The sequence below is a fragment of the Thermobia domestica genome, chromosome 15 (assembly GCF_964235325.1).
Source record: "Thermobia domestica chromosome 15, izTheDome1.hap1.1, whole genome shotgun sequence".
Lineage (NCBI taxonomy): Eukaryota > Metazoa > Arthropoda > Insecta > Zygentoma > Lepismatidae > Thermobia > Thermobia domestica.
The window spans coordinates 127957916-127974315 of NC_137468.1; the positions used below are offsets into that span (position 1 = coordinate 127957916).

Below are 16400 nucleotides of genomic sequence, written 5' to 3' on the forward strand. Positions count from 1 at the left end.
ACCATCTCCGTATATCGGATGTTTAAATAGGTTTCTCGTTATTTTGTTGCTGTTATATGATGTATTTGTATCTATCCTTTTTTGGTTTCCTTGAAGAATTACTCTTAAGGTGCTACTGTTACTGCTGTTGTATGTATAGTAGATATTTGATTTACTGGTGGCTTTGGCATAAAGGTCCATAGATTGGTTTGTACCTGTGAAATTGAAGGTCATAAAACCCATTTTACACCTCAGAATAACGTTTCGACAGAAATGTTGTATCTACATACAATAACGCAACTGTTGTTAGGAAATTAGCTTCTTATACAACGAAAGCAGTAATTGAATGTAGTTTTGCTTTTATAGACTCATCCTAACACTTAAACGAAACAATTGTATACAAGAGAGAAAATATTTTTTAAATATATTGTCATGTAATAATAATTGTTCGATGTTACATATTTTGGTTATAACTAGAATCCGGAGACCGGATGCTTGTTTGATTTTAACGAAGAATAATTAGGAGAAAACCAATTAACCTAGCGGGAACAATTCCAGACTGTATTGAAAGTAAACAAATGAATCACATACAACAGGATTTCATTTCAGTGTGATTATTACTAGAATTTTGATGACAGTGTTTAGTTCACGTCATGGGAAATAAGCTTCTAAATAGTTAACTTATATGTAAATAATCCCTGCTTCTTATTTTTTAAATACCTTCGTTTAAGATCCGTAATCAGATTTGTACTATGTATTAAATTAATAATCTTTAGATAATCAATTTAAATTAATCCTTACATAATATAGAATTACCGCAAATATCATGTGATCTTCTCAGAATATTATAATTTCTATTTCGATGTGTTTCTAATAATGTTATTTTCATTTTCAGGCTTGATGGAGTGAGATATTTAATTTTTATTGCTAGTTACGATGCTAAAGGTTACTTATGTGTATGATAATTCAAACTCAATACATAATAAAATAATGATCTTAACATGTTATTACAAATACAGATGGTGATCAGAAAAATGGAAACACCTGAACAAAATTGCAACTTACCAGATTAATATGGTGTCCGGCCACCTTTCGCCTTCAGAACAGCCTTGATGCGACGTGGGATGGAGGCATAGAGGTCGTGAATGGTAGCAAGTGGAATTTTACACCATTCCTCGTGCAGGGCATCGGCCAGTTCTGGGAGAGAGGATGGAGGTGGAAAATCGTCGCCGGAGTCGTGTTTCCAAGACGGACCACAGATGTTCAATTATGTTGAGATCTGGGGATCGGGCGGGCCAGGGGAGGTGTTGAACTTCATCCCGATGTTCCTCAAACCACGCTGCAACACTGCCAGCTGTGTGAATGGGTGCATTATCATCCTGGAAGATGGCGTCATTGTCCGGGAACAACATCCGGACCATAAGATGCAAGTGGTCTCCTAAAATTGCGACATAATCGTTGGCAATGATTTGTCCGCTAAGTGTGACCACGGGACCCAATGAAAACCATGATATGGCGGTCCACAGCATCACCGAACTGCCGCCTTGTTTCACAGTTGGGCGGAAACATTGCAGATCATAAGCTTCTTTGGGCGTTCTCCACACATAAACACGGCCCGTGGTTAGGAATAGGGTGAAGGATGACTCCTCCTACCATATCACACGTTTGCAGTCCTCAACGGTCCAAGTTGCATGGTCGCGGCACCATTTGCGGCGTGCGAAAGCGTTATGGTCCCTGATGAGCGGTTTGGCCCATGCAACACGACCCCGTAAGTTCTTGTCATGTAATTCGCGGCGGACTGTGATTGTCGAAACAGGGTTGGGGAGGTGCTGATTGAGTTCCTCCGTCACTTGCTCCGCAGTGGCGCGACGGTTCTGCGTGACAATGCGATTTAATACCCGGCGTGACCTGTCACTCATGATTTTCTTCCGCCTACTGTTCCGCTTCCCCGATGTGGTTTTCCCGTGTGTTGTGTAGGCCGTAATCACCTTCGACACTGTCCCACGCGACACACCTAACACAGTAGCCACTGCCGTCACACTCACTCCACATAACCGCGCACCAATAATTTGCCCTCTTTGAAAATCAGAGAGGTCTCCCATTTTACACTACCTCCGTCTGCTGCAGCCACTGAACACTGCTGTTCCACTGCGCCTGACGTAGTATGAATACCGACCTAACACACCACCACCAGCGGTCCGGCGCTGCGGGCGCCACGACACCACTGCCAAACCATTCATCTGACGTGTTGCCAACTACAGGTGTTTTCATTTTTCTGATCACCATCTGTAATTCTAAAATTTATGAATTATAATTGAAATGACTTTAATATTAACGTCGTTCTAAATAAATAGTATTTTGAAAGCTCATAAAGGGATGCATTCGCTATAGCATTGATGTGGTATTCGACCACCTTTCGCTCTCAGGACAGGTATGATGCAACATCAAGGGTCGTGAGTGATAGCAAGTGGTATATTACACCAGTGTGTGTGCATGCATTGCTCAATTTCGTTAAAGTATCGAGGTAGAAATCAATACCAAATTCGTATTTACAACACTTAGTACACGTGTTTAATTATGTTCAAATCGGGAAACTAAGAAGGCAAGGAAAACTTTATCACGACATTCCTCAAACCATGCCACAACAGCTCTTGTTGTATAACTGGGTGTATTATCATCTTAGGATATGGCATCATTGCACGGAAACAACATCTGCACAATAAGATGCACATGGTGCCCTAAAATGCCCATATAATCACGGGCAGTGACGCGATCAGTAAGCATTGGCTTGAACACCACTCAAAACTAGAACATTGCGGCTTACAGTATCGCTGGGCCGTACGCATGTTCCACGCTTCGGTGAAAATTTGACGGATCACGGGTTTCTTTCGACTCCCACCAAACATACACTTAACTCGTGGTTCATAACAAGGTAAACGATGACTCTTCCGTCCATATCGCTCATTTCCATATTGTACAGTAGCAAGGACACTGTTGTAGATAGTAGAGTCGGCCAAAATTTCTGAGGTCAAAGGTCAAGGTCAGTGGTCCCAGGTTGAATGACTAGGGGTACCTACGACAACTCCCTCTAAACTTTGGCAGGGATATGTAGGATCAACCCCCTTAAATTTTCTAAATTTCCAAAACAAAATTTGGTATGGTAGTATTTGACTAGGGTATGTACCTCTGTATGTTTGGTGTCCATCTCGTTCCCTCATGGGTAGAAGGTTACCAAAAAATTCAAATTTCGGAGGTTTTTGACACAATTTATCTCCTTTGATGAGGTCCTATTACCTTAAATAGTTATATGGGTATGTACAGGTGTCCATTCCTTTCATAAGACATAGATACATTGGTTACCCCGTTGAAAATTTGGGAGTGGTGCGTTGGCCTACCCTTTAAATTTTTGAAATTGACAAATTTAAAAATTTAGTATAGTAGAATAGGATCACAATATATACCACTATAAATTTGGATGGTCTATCTCGCTTCAAAAACTCAGGTTATTTCTATAATTTAGATTCTTTTTTTTTTTCGTCAGCAGTTCAATTTAGTTTAAAAGACTCGTTATGATCAATTAGTATGCACATTTCAATTGCTAACATAGTCAAACCTATACCGTATTTCGTCATCAGAAGAGAAATGAAAATCATTATAAAAGTATAGTACTATTAATGCAAGGAAATAAATGTGAAAATCAGGATAGTAAATTCAGAAACGTTATTTGAGTCTTTCGATTATTGTAGCCCAGTGTGCGACACCTCTAACTTCTAGTCAGAATAAATTAAATCTGTTTGCTAAAGATATTGCTGTTAGGTAAGAACTGTGAAACTGCACGCTAAAGCATAATATTTTTTTCCTGGAAATAATGAAATCGTTCTTGTTGGTTATAACTCTATATTCTCCTCTTTACACCTAAATACTGGAAGAAAAATCTATATTTGAAATCTTAGAAGTAAGATTACTTAATTATAAAGTTTAAAAACTGAAACTTGTAACTGCGCATACAATGGAGACACTTTATTTCAGGCGATCTCTCTATTTCAAAGGATTGAGTTTTCAAACTATATATTTGTGCTAAATGATTTTTAGGCACAGCTAAAACTCTTGGATTTGTTAATGTTGACTTTTGTTTATAGAACTATTAGAACTATTAGTTTTCAACAGTAACTCCTTAAATATCAATGTTTAATTATCTAATCTATTATGAGACTTACCTTAAGATAAGGACGCAAACTGCCACTATCACGTAGGCTAAGAGTGTTCCAATTGACATTAAATCCATTAGCTGTTCAAGATCAAATATCATGGCCATGAAACCTTTAAAAAATAGAAATATTTATTTTCATAAACTGCAGCATGGAAAACGTTGCTCTTCTAGAGTTCTGTTACTGTATGAAATTTAATAAATTTAACAGCTTCCCTTCATTCTTATGATATTTCTTTGATAAAGTATTGAATCAGATTTTTATTCTAAAAATTCTATCTGATTGACTCACTTAAATCGTAATTGCCACGACCACAATTTAAATTGTAAAAAATGGCAATAATAATGAGTCAAATGTCAACAAATAAACCTGAAATTATAAATTGTTTTAGTTCAGAACACGACTGCACCGTTTGGCGTGGGAGACCCGAGTTCTATTCCTGGAGGGAGCTCATATGGTTTGGATTCCACGTTAATCAGTAGGTCCCTTCTCATATAGCCTCGGTGCTGAAAGGGACGTTGAACTCAAACTCAACTCAACGATTGCACCGTTAATATAGATCATAACTGTTTATTTACATATGCCTTTAAAATATTTAATATACAATCATGGAAGTAATTCACAATTTTTGATTAAGTTACCAATCAACAGAATTTTTAATCTAAACTTTAAAGTAAATTCCGTGGGTATTGCTTGTTAAAATTGCTAACATATACTACCGTAAGAGAATATAATAACTATTATCAACAACGTAATTCTCATTGAGTATTTGGAGTTAAACTTCCATAAAGCTATATGGGACGTGAATAAACAGCTTGAAATCTTACATGAATAAAAGACTGTTTTCCTTGCACATTAAAGGCAAAAGCACCCACTAACCATCTGGTCACGATAGTACTCTAGTATAACGTTTAGCCCAGAAACAAGACCTTATTTAATAGAACTATTAGAAAAAGTAAGCACTGTTTCAATCTACAACCAAGTTTATGTTATGAGCACTCAACATGTCTTTGTAAATGCTTAAGATAACGTCAGATGTATTGGAATATAGAAGTATTACTCCTCACATTATAAAATTTACTGTTAATATTTGTGTTAAACATTGGCAGCTGAGTTGGCAATAAATCAGTGCTTACAGAATTTGAAAAAGTGACATTCAGCTATTATTTCCCTATTAAAAGAATATATATATATGGTTATCAAAATACAACTGAAGAAAGTATAAAAAGCCTAATTAATATTTCGTTGGACCACCTCTAACCCTCAAAACATATGTGATGCAACATGGAGGTCGTGAATGGTAGCAAGTGAAATATTACATGATTCCGCATGTAGTGCATCATTCAGTTCAGTGAGAGAGATTATAGATAAAAAATTTGTCCATATTCATGTCTTCTAAACGGACCATAGATATTCAAATATGTTGAAGTACATTGATTGAACGAGTGAGTGGGGGTGCTCAACTTAATCCCGATATTTCTCAAACCAAACCGCAACAGCTCCAGCTCTGTGAATACGTGGATTATATCGTCCTGGTATATGGCGTCATGTTCAGAAACAACATATGAACCATGGGATGCATATGGCCTAAAATTGCAGAAAATGAGGGAAAGAAAGACGTGGAAAGAAGTTGATACAGAAGATGGTAGACAGGTGTATGGATATTTAAACAACGAATTACGAAGGCAAATCGTAGAGCAAAACAAGAGTTTTACAAAAGAAAATAGGAGGACATAGAAAAATCGAAAATAGTTGGAAAATATGAGGAAATGCACAAAGAGATGAAACCTATAAAACTTTGGAAGAAACTCGGGGGTATTCTGATAGCAGTATAAAATAAAAATGTTACTGATAGCGAGAAAAATGACATCTTAGGAAGATGGAAAGAGTCCGAGATTAGGAATGGAAATGCAACTTAGATATATACCAATCGAATTCATTAAGGATATGGGAGGCAAGGGCAAAAAAGAGTCGTTCCGACTCTCCATTGAAATATGTGAAAGATAAGAGTGGCCAAAAGACTACCTGAAGATAATCTTGATACCGATGGCTAAGAAATCGAACCCTGATACATGTGAGGACTATAGAACTATTAGTCTGATATCACATGCAGCAAGAATTTTGCTTCAAATCCTGAGCAGAAGGTTGTATGGAAAAACAAATGAAAGAATTGGAGAGGAACAGAAAAGGGGACAATAAATACAATCAATGGGATTATCAAGGGTGATCAGTGAAAGGTTTATAGAAAAATGGAAAGAGGGGTGTCTGGTATTTATTTATCTAGAAAAGGCTTTTGACAGCATGAATTGGGAATTGTTGTTGTTAGTTCCAAAGAAAGTTGGATTGGAATCTAAAGCTCGTACACTCATAAGAAACTTATATATGAACCAACAAATAAGTGTTAGAATAGGAAACGAAATGACAGAGGAGAGTGAAACTGGTAGGGGAGTCCGCGAGGGATTCTATCTCTCGCCAACAATATTTAATATCCACCTAGAAGAGATCGTGAAAAGGAGGCTACGTAATGAGGACCGCATTTCGGTATGAGGTAGAATGGTATGAGGTATAGGTGCATACGGTTTGGAGATGATATGATGCTTGTTTTGGAATCTGAAAATAAGATCAAGAAAATTGAGAATGGCCAATGAAAAATATGGGATGAAAATTAGTGCTAGAAAGAAAAAGGCTAGAGTGATTGGAACGAAACAGTCAGTGTCGACTACAGAAATTGCAGAGGGAAAACAGATGACTAGTTTTCGATACTTGGGTAGTATTATTAATGATGATATTAAGTGCGAACGTGAAATAGAAGCGAATATAAAACAGGGGAAAGAAACCTTTACAAACGAGGAAATACTATTTTGTGGCAGTTTGAAAACAGAGTACAGAAGAGGACCCAAAAAATGCTTCGTTTTTAGTATTGTACTGTATGGAGCAGAGACATGAACATTACGCAAAAACCTTTAAAAAAACGGCTAGAATCTTTCGAAGTGTGGGTGTATTGAAAAATAGAAAGATTAGCTGTGTCCAACGGAAAACGAACGAAAAAGTTTACAGATAATACGGGAGAAAAGAACTATTTTATATATTATTAAGAATGGGAGAGAATGCGGTTTGGATGTTGGCTAAGAAGTAGCTGTACTATGAGAAATTCTCTAGAAGGTATAGTGGCAGGAAAGGGAGGGAGATAGCAAAGGAGACTACAATGAATCAAAACAGGAAAATCGTACGTCAAGACTAAGAGATTAGTGGAAGACCGTGGAGTATGGAGTATTTGCGTCAAGTGACTTGCCAATAATAACAGTTGATGATGATGATAGTGTTCCCTTCTATGAGTATAAACTGGCCAAAAAGATCAAAATGTTTAGCTTACAGATTTAATTTATCTCCTTTCATGAGGGTTTATGACGTTATATGGTTACATATGTGAGTACTGGAGTCAAATGTTTTCCATAAAGCATGGGTATGTTGATCCTCCTTTTCAAAATTTGGAAAGGGTACATAGGACCATTCTTTTAATTTAGAAAGTGTCAAAAATTAAATTTGGTAATTGTTGTTTACGATACGAATATGTAATTCGATAAATTTGGATAGTACTGCTTATCTCCTCGTATGGGAAAGAAATTCCCAAATATTGTTATAGCTATGAGATAGGGATGTAATCTTTCAACCTGGTTGCGTTCAAGAACTTTCTTGAAAGTGAATGTACTGAATAAGATGGTACGATGATCTGTCGATTGCAGGGTTGTTAAGTTTTAGAAACATGCACTTTAAGAAGTTTTCCAGTCTTTACAAAAAAAAAGTTTTGATGGTGAATGTGTAGGTGAGTGTAAGCACATTTAAGAATAATAAGGGATCAGTTTTGGTATGGTGGTATTTAGTATTATCAAAGCTTGCGGCAGAATTTGTTTTGCAATTGACAGAAGTTATGACGTTATCGGTAGTAATAGCTGTGGTAAGAGAATGAAGTGGAAACGAGTGAGTGACGTTTGGAGTGGAGAGATGCTAGATTTACTCGATCTATTTGGTGTGAAGTGATGAGATTGGTGGGTGCCGCATGTTAAAGATATCTGCACAATCAGTTTGAAATGGTACGGCATTATGAATAAGAGGGTAATGTGACTTAGTGTATTGGCGATAGAGAGCATTAAATTATTTCCAGAATTTAGTAGGATGCCTAGTTTTCTTGAAATCTTTGCAGGTCCTATCACAGTTTCGCAGTTTGTAAGTTGTGATGTAGTTAAGAACTGTGCCCTGAATTATGGAATGATGACGGAGTATTTCAGGATTCTTCCTAGTGTGGAGATATTTACAACTGGCGAGAGCGATGAATCCTGAATAAGTATTGAAGTGGAAGACAGGGCTTAAATTATATTAACTGCTCCTCTGTGGATGGTAATGGGTGATGACGTAGAGACTGAGAAATGCATTCGCGACATTTGTTCTAATCAGCTTTATCACATTGAAAAGTAGGCTGTGGAGATTGTAGATTAGCAGATTGAGTGGACTGAGTACGTCAGCTTAATAGGTGCGTAATCACTGCCAAGAAGTGCTAGAACTTCAACAGTGAAGTAATACGATAACCGCATCGGCAATTTTCGAGAGACAGAACAAGATGGTGATGGTAATGCGTGAAGGATGCCTGTTGTATTTGAAGCAACAAATTGAATTGACGTGGCACGTTCGTTATCTGTATGACTACTGTATGAAGATTTATGCCTGTCATAATGACGTAATGATTGTATATATGGGATATATTCTGTAAAAAATAAATAGGAAACGGATGTCCTTATTTGATTTATTAAAAACGGTAATGAGTGTAAGGGTATTTTGGGGGAAAACATTCTTGCTATGCTCAGGACGGGCTAGGATGACATTAGAGTTTGGTAAAAGCCATGAGTTACCCTACCATTGGCTCACTGAGTGGAAGAATGTTCTCATAACGAAGGATGTTATAAGTGCTATGTGCCTAGTATCCGACCGTTTCGAAAATGTTTCATTGAGAAGTAATGCGTTCGCTTTTCTTTGGAGCAGAAGCGTTTCGAATATTAGTTTGTTTTCAGAAAAGAATCAGACATTAAGAAACAAGAACACAAGAGCCATAATGAGGTATTGTAGTAGTTGGCTGTTAAAAATAAGGCGGAGATTTTGACTTATGAAAATGTGCATTGGTATTAGAGTAAGTTGCATTGAAAGAAACGTAAAAATGATAGGGTATCGTGAATGATTTATTGAAGGATAAGTGGCCGAATAAAGGAGTGAATGTTTTGCAAGGCAAGTGTAGTAAAAGAGAGAAATTTATCAATAGTAACGAGCGTGGAGTAAATGGAGAAATCCGTTTTCGTAGAAGAATCACGAGTTCGGACTGGGGTCAATAACTGAGGTCGGGTACTCTCAGGTTGAGGTTTTCTTTTGCATTTATAACTGTAGGGTATTGTTCGTTGCACATAACACAAAGTGGGGGTTGTAAATTTCAATACGTACGTGTAGGGTGAGTGCCTGTGCAGTAGCGACAGATTACAATGTTAGGACAGTTAGCAGTGGCGTGCTGATTGTACACTTGGCATTTGTCGCAACAAAGGGATAGTGGCAATGTTGTTCGAGAGGGTTTTAAACGGTGACTTCTTTTATATGTTAGGGCACGATGTAAAAACAGTGTATCGATTGTCCCTTGTAAAGATATTAAGATTCACTTAGTGTAACTGAGTCCCTGATTGTTACGCATGCGAAGTATATTGGTGATGGTGAAGCCCTCCGGAACAATTCTTCGAAAATTTCCTCGTCTGTATATGAGAGATCAATACCCCTGATGTGAACTGAAACAAGATGAGGCGGTTTTGGAGGTGTTGGTTGTTTTCGTCGAGGTGAACTGAGTGTTTCGAGTTTAGTATTCTTCCCAAATATTTCATAATAGGCTTTGTTGCAGATGACAGTAGTGAATTTTGATCTGATGACTTCCAGATTATCCCGTTACAAGACTTGACGATTTGAGTATGGTTTATTTTATATAAGTGTTTGCGAAATTGAAGAACTACACGTTTGATTTTGTCATATTTTCAGTTAAGGCCCCGAAGAAGAAAACAGTAAAGATCTAGTCCTGATATTGACGAAATAAAGTCTTGATGGATGTGACGTTGATGTGACGATAAAAAAAATAAGTAAATATCGCGGCTCATGTGAATGGAGTTTGAAGTTTGACTGATATGCTATCTCGTTACTGGTTGTGAGTTTAACAAATGCTCAGCATAGCTCTCTCAATAAAGTGGCCATCGCAATCGGTTGGAGGCGTCCAAGACGATAGAGGCAGTGGAACTTTCAGAAGTTTTGCGATGTCGTGTACCAACATTCCGCTTTTCTAACTTCGTGGAATGAGCGGAAGGGGCAACACAGATTGGAGGTTTTCCCTCATGACAACTATCCCTCGAAGCGCTGGTTGGTCCGAGGCAGTAGTTGGGCCGAAACCCGAGCTTATCGAGAGAATAGAATGTAATGCGTTGTGATGAAAGTTGATGTAGATAAAGTGATGCATCTGCACAGTCGCCAAGATAGGATCAATTTTCCAGACAAACTTGTAATATTACATACCTTTAGTTTGATAAGTCAGGAAAGTAGTGCTCAAAGGAATGACGCAGAAAGGAGTCCAAGATAGGGACAAGGGTAATTTTTTAAAAATCGCAATAGCCAACCTATTCTGACTATCGCTAACAAGTATCACTAGTGACCGAAAGTAAGAAAAATAATGTTTTGTTTCACATGCTAGCTTAAAACTAGCCACCTCTTAGAGGGCTACACCCTTTTCCAGGAAAGGAAGTGAAAGACTAGCAGGAATGAGAAAGGCTTCAGTATTTATTTATTTATTCTTTATTTCTCCGTAACGTGGGACGTTATGTTCTTTGCGACCATAACCATTTTGAAAGGTAGGATGGAGGAACAGCATATATGATACATAATTGATACAGTAAATAATGATAGATATTATAACAAAGAACAAAGTTATAAGAGTAACTGCAGTAATGGCGGAATGTGTAGAAAAAGAGGAACGATTACGGTAAATTTTAGAGAAGTGAAAGTATAAGTTATAAAATTTAACGAAAGAAGTATAATGAGAAATAGGGAAAGACTACGAATTGTAATGGCCGTAAGCGATGGGGTGAAGTGCAAAAAACAGCACATCACATAGAAGAAGTTAGGAAAACATATGGAACGCATATGAGACGCTAGACTGATGAAGATATGGGGAGACCTTTCAGTTACAAAGATATTTATAGTGTGATATATGATGGACAAAGATGCGGAAGATGATCATGCATATGATAGACCTCGAGCAGGGTTAGATCCGGATGATCAGGGTAAAGTGTTTAATAGTATAGTGTTAAGAGGAGGTGCAACAGTGTGTGATGATATCGAGCTAGATCGATGGAGTGTAAAATGGTGCATGGTTTCATGAAGAAGAGACTAGTGATTAGTATAACGTTCAGCAATAAACATTGGACGGAGTGCTTCAAGGTGAAATTTGAGAATCGGAAATGAGATGAGAGTATACAGGTTACCAGTAAGGCTAGGAAGGAAGATACGGAAAGCATGTCGTTCGAAAATGTCCAGTTGTTTATAGTGGGAGAGGTAAGCGGAGATTCATGTAAGTAAAGCCACAGGTGAGTACTGGGCTGTGGAATGCTTCGTAATGCTCAGTACGAGATAGTACCCAGGTAGCACCGGTGAGATGTTTATGAATATTAAGTCTATTTATGACTTTGACCTTGATAAATTTTTGATGTGGTGTCCAAACGAAATGCACGTCCAAGATAGGTAACAGTTTTAGGAAGCTGAAGGGGGATGTATTTAACTGGTAATGAAAAAGACGGATTTCAAATAACTTTAGGTCGTTTTTGGGTGCAGTACGTTTGAGTCTTGCTTCCATTGATTATCAGATTCCACCTGCGACATTAGAATATCCAGCAATTAATAGCCTGCTGAAGTTATATTTTAATCTGTTGGATGATTTGGCAGAGAGCAAGAAAATCTGTATCGTCCGCATATTGAAACAGTTGAATATTGTGAGGTATGTTTGAAAAATCGGCTAGAAAAAGGAATACACAACAGAGGAACATACCGCACATCAGAAAGATAAAGGTGAGAGAGCGTATCGTTGATACCTACGTATGAAAGATGGCATATAAAATGTAGAAGAAACGGATATATGCAACAGGGAATTTCAGTTAACTAAGTTTGTGGATAAAAGCTATGACCAAGATTTTCGTCAAATGCCTTCTCAAGAACAAAGAAAGTGAGATAAGAACGTTCAACCTAGTTATACTGGTAGGTAATCAGTGGTGTAAGACATAGTAATTGGTAGTTTGTAGAGTACGAAGGTCGGAAGCGAGTCTGACCTGCGAGAATTATGTTTCGGGTTGCAAAGTATGGATGTAGGTGTTACAATAATGCTTTCAAGAATCTTGCTGAACGTGGAGGTACCATTCATGGGTATGTACGATGAAATATCAGACTTGGTGTATTCGGCTTAGGAAACATAAGAGTTTTGGAGACTTTCCAGTTTAGCGGATAAAATCCAGTACACAGTATGGCTGTGTAGATCAATGAGAGAAAAGTGAGTAGTGTGTGTGGATTTTCTTTTACATGGCGATAAAGGATACAATCAAAAGCTTGAGGGGTCTTGCGCTTGCGCTGAAAAAGTGAAGTAATCTTGTCCACTGTAATGGGGGTGCTGAAAGCGTGAGTAGGTAGAGTATCAGTAACAGTCTGTAGGAGATGTGGCGACAAGAGTATTAACTTTATCGGCAAAAATTAGAATATTATAAATATTGTTCCTTTCAAATGTACATTCGTTTGGATATACGTATTAAACTATTGTAGCTTAGGGTGATCAGACGTACTGATTTTCGCATCACAGTGCTATTTTTAAAACAGCTGCCCTGTGTGTTGCAAAACACCTAGAAAATCGAGAAGGGTCATTCTTTTTTAAAATGTTCTGATTTAATTTACTTGCAATGCTTTAATGTTTTATTCTTTATTTACAACATTACAAATCACACGCACTCTTCTTGTGAATGATAAATCGCTGCGTTTTTCAACAATTCCGAAAAGATAATTTTTTAGGAAAGCAAAATAAGAAACAAACCGTGGTTTTGCAATATATGTATTTACTGAAGACATGTCGATACTGACATGTCGATAACACAGGAATGGTTTTTATTTCCAGGTGCGACAATGATGGCAACCAAGCTAAGTAGAAATTCTCTCGCGTCGGTCTAAATTTTCCCTCCTTCCTGAAAATAATCGCAGTTCCGAAAATCGATAAAAGAAATAAGAGTTTAGTCATCCACAAAGTTTCACTTAGGTTCATAAAAATAAACCACAATCGCACATATTAATTACGTGTCTAATTAATTACAATACAAATGAATTTTACTCCCACATTTGCAATTTGCGGTGCGGAGTAGAGCACCTGCACGGGACGAGCTTGGGCGGGCCGACACTGATTTCTCTTCAGGTCGATTAATTACAATTCTTTAATAATTATTGACTTCCGTTAAAGAATAATTGGAATAAAACCAAATGTTGAAGAAGTGTGCCCATGAAAAATGTTACAGCGGCTCCACTTTCACTATAGAGGATTGCAGGTATTGCGCGGTAAATTGAGCTCTGACCTTGACTTTCACTGAACCCAAAATATGACAAGAAGGAATGGGAAAGTTTTGCTTGTCGCTAAACAATATTGCCATCTTCACTTTATGCTAAATATGAATTAAGTTAGATTTTTGTTACAGGAAATGGAGTTTTTGTTCTCTCGATGACAGGCAAAGTTATAAAAGGCAATGGTGCCATTCGGGAGGCAAGTGTGAGGTTGCGAGTCAGAGTTTAGAAAATGTTTCTGAGGGTTAGGTCAAGTTTAATAGTAAACTTTGAGAAAGATTGGGGCTCGAGCTAAATTTAAAAAAAAAATATCGTGCCGGGGTCGGGCCAAAAATTTTTAAAATTTATCGGGCCCGGGCCAGGCTTGGACCAAGAATTTAAAAAAAAACTTGTCGGGTCGGGCTGGGCTTGGGCCGAAAATCTCCAAAACTTTTCGGGCTCGGGCTGGGCCGGGCCTAGGTACATTCGGGCTGGATTCGGTTCGGGCGGAAAAATTCGGCCTGTGCAGGTCTCTAGTGCGGAGTACTTTTGCTTGCTTCAGTCGTGTTATTTGTCAAAATATTGACGTGAGAAGGCAAGATACACCTTACAAGAATTCTGTATAGTTTGTGACTATTTTTTGAGATTCCCCCAAGACGGAGGTGTGTTGTATGTTCTCAACTACAATCTCTCTACCCTTTATTAACAGAGGAAAGACAGATAAAGATGTACATTGTGAGAAATGTTCAGCTCAGTTTTCCATTGGTAACAGTGGAAACATCTTAAATAGAACGTCATCTAAAAACGAAAACACATAAATCGGTGGTCAGTGCAGCAGCTTCCAGTGCAACTGTTTCTACATTGTTTCGAAGTAAGAGTTCGGACAAATGGAACAAATGACCGCAGCAGCAGAAAGTGTTTTGCATTTCATACAGTGATGTATCATCAGTCATTTCGTTCAAGAGCTTGTAGTTCTAAGCTCATCAAGAAATGCTTCGAGCCCCAGTCTTCGTGTGGAATAAAATTTCAAGCTATTGTAATGAATATGATTAGACCTTAAGCGATTTCAGAAATGCAGAAATACTTGAATTAAATAAATTATATTAGAATATATACAGATTCTTCAAATCATAAGCTTACGAAACTATTTACATTCTTGGCTCGCTCTTTCGTCGTGTGAGTGGAGTAAGTTAAAGCTGTCGATTTTCAAGAACAATGTGTTGAAATGTCTGACATTGTGTCCAGGTGTATTCTCCCGACATTACAGGCGTAGAAAATTGGAGGGAAAGTTGTAGGTTTTCGTCCTGATAACAATAACTGCAATTTTGCAAATGCAGCAAGGAAAGGTAAATGATCTTTAAAATATTGATCAGAATTCGTTAAACAAAAGAATTGACTGATTTGGTTGTGATGCATACATAACAAAAAACTGTATATAAACTGCTCTAGGTTGTTTATCAGTATGAACAAATAGTGTGGGTTAGAAAATATATTCATAACTTTTACATATATCTCGCAGTTGCAGCTACATTGCGTGAATTTCGTAACTCAGTGGAAGTACCGGAAACTCCTTTCCTTCAATAAAATTAGGTTTTTTTGCTCTGTTGAAACCTGCAGAACGTATATTTAAACTATCAAAACTAAAGATCGAATTTCCTATCACAGGGTAATTGTCCCACATTCATAGAAATGTTTTTCAATGAACTTTTTTCTGAAATATGCCTTTGTAATGTGCCATTACAATCAAGGTATGACTTTTTGTGTCTGGAGGGATCCAATTCGTGTAACGTGGGTTCCTGTCACCACGGCATGGCGCGCCCTCAGGTTGCGGATCGAGGAGAAGGCCTCTAGATATAGAAGTTAGCTGCGAATATACTGAATAAGCAGTCGCGGACAGCCGACTAGGAGTAGTCCTCCAGCTTGGGGGTTTGGGTAGGTCTAACAACCTCATCCTGTAAAAAAAAAAAAAAACTTGTTTAGAAATATTCACAAAAGCCTCGGACAAGGACTGATAACTTGGCACGACATCAGCAAAAGAAAATGGACATGAGATTTGGAACATGGAATATTAGGAGTCTTTATAGGGCAGGCGCGTTAAAATCCGTAACAAGTGAGTTAGAGAAATACAGGATGGACGTAGTAGGAGTTCAGGAAGTTAGGTGGGAAGGAAATGGATCTGTGAATCCCGGAAATTTTACGTTCTTTTACGGGGAAGGAAATAAAAATCACCAGTTAGGAACAGGGTTTTTCGTTCATAAACGTATATTACCAGCAATTAAACGTGTTGAATTTGTTACTGACAGACTTTCTTTTATTATTCTTAAGGGACGCTTGTGTGACATTATTGTTTTAACGGTACATGCCCCAACTGAAGATAAGGATGACGATATAAAAGACAGTTTTTACGAAGAAGCGGAACGGATATTTGACCAACTCCCGCGATACCACATGAAAATTTATTAGCGAATTTCAATCCGAAGGTAGGACGAGAGGATATTTTCAAACCGATTATAGGGAACGAAAGTCTGCATAAGGAAAGTAATGACAACGGTGTTAGACTCGTGAATTTTGTAACATCCAAAA

General features: G+C 37.8%; 1 protein-coding gene and 1 long non-coding RNA gene across 2 annotated transcripts in view; one reads left to right on the forward strand and one right to left on the reverse strand.

Annotated features, from left to right (window-relative positions):
- The window catches only part of LOC145671226 (cationic amino acid transporter 2-like), a 1570353-nt gene that overhangs the window by 351928 nt on the left and 1202025 nt on the right, over nucleotides 1-16400 (reverse strand). The window contains exon 10 of the mRNA XM_081740116.1: nucleotides 4197-4299. Within this exon, the coding sequence (XP_081596242.1) occupies nucleotides 4197-4299 (103 nt within the window). The remainder of the gene's footprint in view (nucleotides 1-4196; nucleotides 4300-16400) is intronic.
- LOC145671229 (uncharacterized) overlaps nucleotides 1-16400 on the forward strand; it is a 331066-nt gene that overhangs the window by 6960 nt on the left and 307706 nt on the right. The gene's annotated exons all lie outside the window — the stretch shown is intronic.